At 38.3% G+C, this 6,312-nt stretch overlaps 1 protein-coding gene across 2 annotated transcripts in view; it reads right to left on the minus strand.

Annotated features, from left to right (window-relative positions):
• WISP3 (WNT1 inducible signaling pathway protein 3) overlaps positions 1-6,312 on the minus strand; it is a 43,444-nt gene that overhangs the window by 15,117 nt on the left and 22,015 nt on the right. For both annotated transcript variants that reach the window (XM_006839919.1, XM_006839918.1), the window contains exon 3: positions 386-628. In XM_006839919.1, coding sequence (XP_006839982.1) covers positions 386-628 — 243 coding nt within the window. The remainder of the gene's footprint in view (positions 1-385; positions 629-6,312) is intronic.

Consider the following 6,312-nt stretch of genomic DNA (forward strand, 5'->3'; position numbering starts at 1 on the left):
ACAACAACAAGTAGAACTTTAGGTGTCCTGGTATGGTGCTGCGGGATAATGCGCTGAACTATAAGGTCTGTTTGAACCAATAGGTCAGCAGTTCAAACTCACTGCTCCTTGGAAATCCTTTATAGGATCTCTATGAAGGAACCTACTCAACAATAACACTTTGAAAAGCTGAAATAACAGAAATATCTAAAACATCACAAACTTTCCACTTAAAATACTTAGAGAATGTATTTGATCGAGGCAAAGATTAAGACACTTAAAATCTCATCTTATACCAGTTAATAAGTACTTACTGAGTACCTATGCTATACAAGGAACATGAAAGAAAACCACATATATGAAACTTTATATCCTTATATGAAAACATGACTGCTGTTATGAGTACCTGGCATAGTTTTATAGCTTGTTGAGAGCTGCTGTTGTAATGGGCCCAGATCACAGTTTGACTGTGCAGTCTTCTTTCCACCTTTAGCCCCAAAGCATTGACTACCCTCCAGTTTTGGTATGAATAGAGGTGTGCATCCAATTACTCCACTCACACAGAGGCAGCTGAACAGGGGATTGGGTTGAAACACTTGGCCGTTATGATAATGTACCCTGTTGAACTCACATCCAACAGCTACAAGATCTGAAGAGAGAAAAAACAAAATCACTAAAAAAGCCATCACTTGTGATGATAGTCTAGATCTTCAATTGTAAGCAATAGAGGCAATATGGAGTGGTGGTGATGGTGTTGTTAGGTGCCATTGAGTCAGTTCCAGCTCATAGTGACCCTATGTACAACAGAATGAACACTATCGGGTCCTACACAGCCTCAGAATTTTTTGCTACATTTGAGCCCATTGTTAGAGCCATTGTTTCAATCCATCTCATAAGGGCCTTCTTCTTTTTCACTAACTCTCTACCTGGTACGATGTCCTTCACCAAGGCTAGTCCTTCCAGATAACATGTCCAAATTATGTGAGATGAGATCTGTTCATCTTAATTTCCTAGGAGCATTCTGACTCCGTCCAAGACAGATTTGTTCATTCTTCTGGCATTTCATGGTCTATATTCTCTGCCAGCACCAAAATTCAAATGCGTTAGTTCTTCATTGTCCCACTTTCACATGCATATGAGGAGATTGAAAATTTAAAGAGATCTTTTCCAGCAGAGTTTTCCAATTCAGTATGTCGCTTGATTTAACTGTTGCTTCCCTGGGCATTGATTGTGGATTAAAGTGAAATCCTTCACAACTTCAATCTTTTCCATACTTTATCATGATGTTGCTGTGAGGATTTGTGTTGTCCTTATGGTGAAGTGTAATCCATATTGAAGGCTGTATCTTTGATCATTATCAATAACTGCTTCAAGTCCTCTGCTTTCAGCAAGGTTGTGTCATGTTGTGTTACGAAGAATTGTACACAGTTTCTTAGGCTCCATTTGGAACCTCTAATCTGCAAAATACCTATAGGTAAAAATGACGATTTTCAGGATTGCGGACTTTAACAGGGATCCTCAATCCTTAACAGGGATCACTTTCAGAATTAAGACTAAGAAAAGACCCTGTTCTGGAGTATCTATTGTTGTTAAGTACCATCAAATCAGTTCCAATTTACAGCAATCCTGAATAGGGATTCAAAGAAGCGACTGATGGATTTGAACTGATGACCTTGTGGTTAGCAGTACAGTTCTGATCCTACAGTTCCAGTTATTCTGGAGTATGTTGTTGATATGTGCCGTGGAGTCAGTTCCAACTCATAGCGAGCCTGTACAGGGTTTCTGAGGCTGTAAATCTTTACGGGAGCAGAAAGCCTCATCTTTCTCCCACGGAACAGCTGGTAGTTTCGAACTGCTGACCTTGCGGTTCACAGTCCGATTCGTAACCACTACGCTACCAGAGCTCCTGGAGTATAGTTAATTTAAGATTAGTCTGAGGATAGCAATGGAACAATGAGTGTAGTTTGAGAGATTGTCAGTGACTGAGACTTGAGGTTTCCCTAAAGGTCCAGCAATAGACAAGGATATATTCTCAGAAAGTCAAGATGACTAAATGACAGAAGAAGCCAGAGTTTATTTACTACAATATGGCAAGGTACCTAATTTTTTTTTTTTTTTTTTTTTTAAGAAAATTGGAGAAAATAGTTCTATCAGTGTGGTCCATGGTCCCCATGGGCGTACTTGAGATTCTTTTAGGGGATCTGCAAAGAAAAAACTTCTCAAAATACTAAGACATGATTTGCCTTTTTTTAATGGGTGACATTAAACAGCTGTGCCTTTGCAGAATTCTAGGCAGCAGTTTCAAATTGTACAGGTTGTCATTATATTCTTCATAGACACCATTTTTAAAGTCAGTTTTACGAAAGAATGTGATGATGGTTTAATTTTTTTTTATTAAATCCCATATATTGGGTATTTGTGTAAAAAAATGGAAAGTAGCCAAAAGCATTTATGTGTATTAAAGCACAATAGTTATCTTAAGGAAAAGAACTCATGTCATTGTTTGAGTTGCCAGATAAAACTAGCATGTGTGTTTTTGTTTTTTAGCGAAATGTGAAGAACTGACTGACAAACTCTGGTTATTCAGATTTGGACGTTTGACAGACATTCTCTTAGAAAGTGTGCTTAACCTTCTCAAAGAAAACAACTGACAGTATTTGTTGCCACTGATAGAATTTAAGCTTCCAAGTGAAGATTGGAATTTTGGAAAACTTGAATCTGCCACTGAGATTTTGACAGCTGCCCTTCCGGTATGTAGACTCTCGTGATGAGCTAGATGAGTACATAAATGTGACATTTCATATTACATCATTACACATAACAACATTGGGGAAATCTATGGAATTTAGTAAATCAACATTCTCCAAATTTCTATCCATGGAATTACACAATTATGTGTGGGTAAAAGCCCTATTCCAAACAGGTTATGGATAGACTGATGGATTTTAATGCCACACAGTTCAGAATGGTCAATGATGAGATTTCAAATTTCAAATCCACAACGCAACCATCTTCTAAGAAATGACCACACTATCAGGTTTTAGTATAATATCAAAACTATCTGAAGAGCCTGTTCATCAACTTCTTTTTCAATTCATGCCTGAGTAAGGCTATATTTTCTTCATTCATTTCAAGCGAAAGTATATATCACAACAGACTGAAACAGAAGTAGAGATGATAATCTAGTTATCTTCTATTAAAGCCAAACACTAGAGAGACTTACAAAAACGTCAAACAATCCCAGTCTTCTCAATTAATTTCTCTTTTGGGGGGTAAATGATTTTTTTCCATTAAGATGTTATTTCTGTTAGTATGCAACGGGTTAATTATTTTTTAATGAATTAATTAAATAACTTTTACATTCCTAGTCCATTATTAACAATAGATAAAATCCGCAAACTGAAAAGCTGTTTAGGTCCTCAATAATTTCTGAGACCAAACATTTAAAGAAGCATTGTTCTGGATCAGAGATCATCAAACTTTCAGTATAGTGACGCATTGTAAATATCTCAGGCTTTGCAAGCTATTCTGTCTCTGTGGTAACTACTGGAGTTGGCCATTGTAAAACAGCCAAGCAAATGAATGAGTATGTCTATATTCCAATAAAACGCTTTTAAAAACATAGGTGTGGCCCAAATTGACCCTGAGGTCTGTGTGACCCAAGTTAAAGATTATTTCCAGCCCCTGTACGCTGTTAAAGGAGCTCTTGTAGCATAGTGGTTGAGTCGGGCTGCTAACTTAAAGGTGAAACTACCAGCCATTCCGTGGGAGAAAACTGAGGCTTTTTCCATAAAGATTGACAGCCTCAGAAACCCTATAAAGGGTCACTCTGAGTCAGAATCCACTCTTTGGCACATAACCACCACCATGCTCTGTTAAAGACTCCTGGTGTGTTGCTCTAGGATCAGCACTGCACTGCAAACCACAAGGTCGGCAGTTCAAACCTACCAGGTGTTCCTCAGAAACCCTGTACAGGGTGAATATGAGTCGAACTTAACTAGAAGGCACTTCACAACAAAAATGTTCCATTAAACCACTCATCATATTGTATGTAAAATTACATATGGGAAGATCTATTTTATATAATCGGATTTAACCCTGTGAGGACAATCTATTTAACTCTGAGGACAGACTCTGTATTGAGCTCTCTATTTTACAGTAGTGAATGCTCAGTAAGTGAGTCTGTGTTTAACAGTGGTGAACACTCAAAAAGTGTTAAGTTCGTGAAATAACTTGCCCACCACTATTTGGGAGAAAATGGTGTCCTAAATTTCAGAGTCTTTGATAGGTCATGTGCCCTCCACCCCAGTAGATTTCTCATAAATATAGCTAACATTTTATAAAGCTTCCATATACCAGGTAATGTGCTAAATGCTTTAGATTGTGTGCCATTTCTCTAAAAGATAGAGTCCTGGTGTGGCTTTGTGGGTTAATGGCTGGACTGGTAAGTCAGTTTGAACTGCATGGTCAGCAGTTCAAGCTCACCAGCTGCTCCTTGGAAACCCTATACAGGTTCGCTACGGGGCGGAACAATCTCAATGACACTTAACAACAATAACAGCCTCTAAAAGATAAATACATATACATGTGCTATAACTGAGTCACAGAGATGTTATGTAACTTATCAAGGCCATTCAATTGTAGTTAGAGCAATCAGAATTAAAACTCAACATCTTTATTTTTAATTAGTATAGTATAGTATAGTATAGTGCTGACAGCAATATCAGGTTATTAAAATTTGAATGATTCTACACAGTCAGCATCCAAAGATGTACCCTCATTCCATGCTCACTCAGAGTTTTCTAGAGCAGCTAAGCTGCCTGTTGCATGTGTATGTCTCTTATTTGACATTTTTTTTAATCCTAAATTTACATCCTGAATTGTTGCCAATATATATGTGTAAATAATCTGAGTCAGTCTCCAGAGTTTAGACTCATGAAGTTGAGGGCCAGGTTGCGATTTGGGGTGCCCCACCTTTTTCACAGATTTGCTGTACCAAAAACTACAGCAACTCCATGGTTAGTTAGGAAAGCTGAGATTAGAGTTGTTGTTATTAGGTGTCATCAAATCAGTATCAACTCATACCAACCTTATGCACAACAGAACAAAACACTGCCTGGTCTTGTACCAATATCACAATCATTGCTACACTTGAGCCCATTACTGGTGACCCTTTGCCAATCCATCTCGTTGGGACTCTTGCTCTTTTTTTTGCTGACCCACTACCACACATGATATCTTTCAGGGACTGGTCCCTCCTGATAATATGTTCAAAATATGAGAGATGAAGTCTGGCCATGCTGGCTTCTAAGCAGCATTCTGGCTGTACCTCTACTAACACAGATTTGTTTGTGCTTCAGCATTCCTTGGTACTTTCAATATTCTCTTCCAACACCAAGGAGCTCTATAGTATAGTGGTTACGAATCGGGCTGCTAACCTCAGGGTCAGCAGTTTGAAACTACCAGCTGTTCTGTGGGAGAAAGATGAGGCTTTCTGCTCCCGTAAAGATTTACAGCCTCAGAAACACCGTGCAGGGTCACTATGAGTTGGAACTGACCCCACGGCACACACATAACAACAACTTCCAACACCATAACCCAAATGCATCAATTCCTCTATGGTCTTCTTCATTGTCCAACTTTCACATGAGATAAGGTTATTGGAAACACCATGGCTGGGGTAGGCACACCTTAGGCCTCAGACTGACATCGATACTGTTGAACACTTTAAAGAGGACTTATGCAGAAGATTTGCCTAATGCAATATGGTGTTTGGTTGCTTGATTGATGCTTTCATGAGTGTTGATCATTGATTTGAACAAAACGAAGTCTTCGACAACTTCAATCTTTTCTCCGTTTATCTTGAGGTGATTTATTGGTCCAATGCTGAGTATTTTGTTTTGTTTTTTCAAGGAGGTGCAACCCTTACTGAGGGCTGTTGTCTTTGATCTTCATCAGTAAGCATTTTAAATCTTATTTGCTTTCAACAAAAAGGTAGTGTCACCTGCATATCAAAGGTTGTTAATGAGTCTTTCTCCAATCCTGATGCCAAGTTTTTCTTCCTATAATCTAGCTTCTCAAATTATTTTCTCAGCATGCAATGGAATAAGTATGGTGACTACAACCCTGGCACACATCTTTCCTAATCTTAAACTGGTATTCCCTTGTTCTGTTGGTACAACTGCCTCTTTTTTTTTTCCTTTTCTTAAATGTTTTATTGTGAATTGTGTGATAGTTTACATAGGAGAACATTAGCTTTACATTCATCCTATTGTATATCATTTCATTGCCATGGTTACAATCTCCTCTATGCATCATCAACCAACCAAAGGG

The sequence above is a fragment of the Chrysochloris asiatica genome, unplaced genomic scaffold (assembly GCF_000296735.1).
Source record: "Chrysochloris asiatica unplaced genomic scaffold, ChrAsi1.0 scaffold00027, whole genome shotgun sequence".
NCBI lineage: Eukaryota > Metazoa > Chordata > Mammalia > Afrosoricida > Chrysochloridae > Chrysochloris > Chrysochloris asiatica.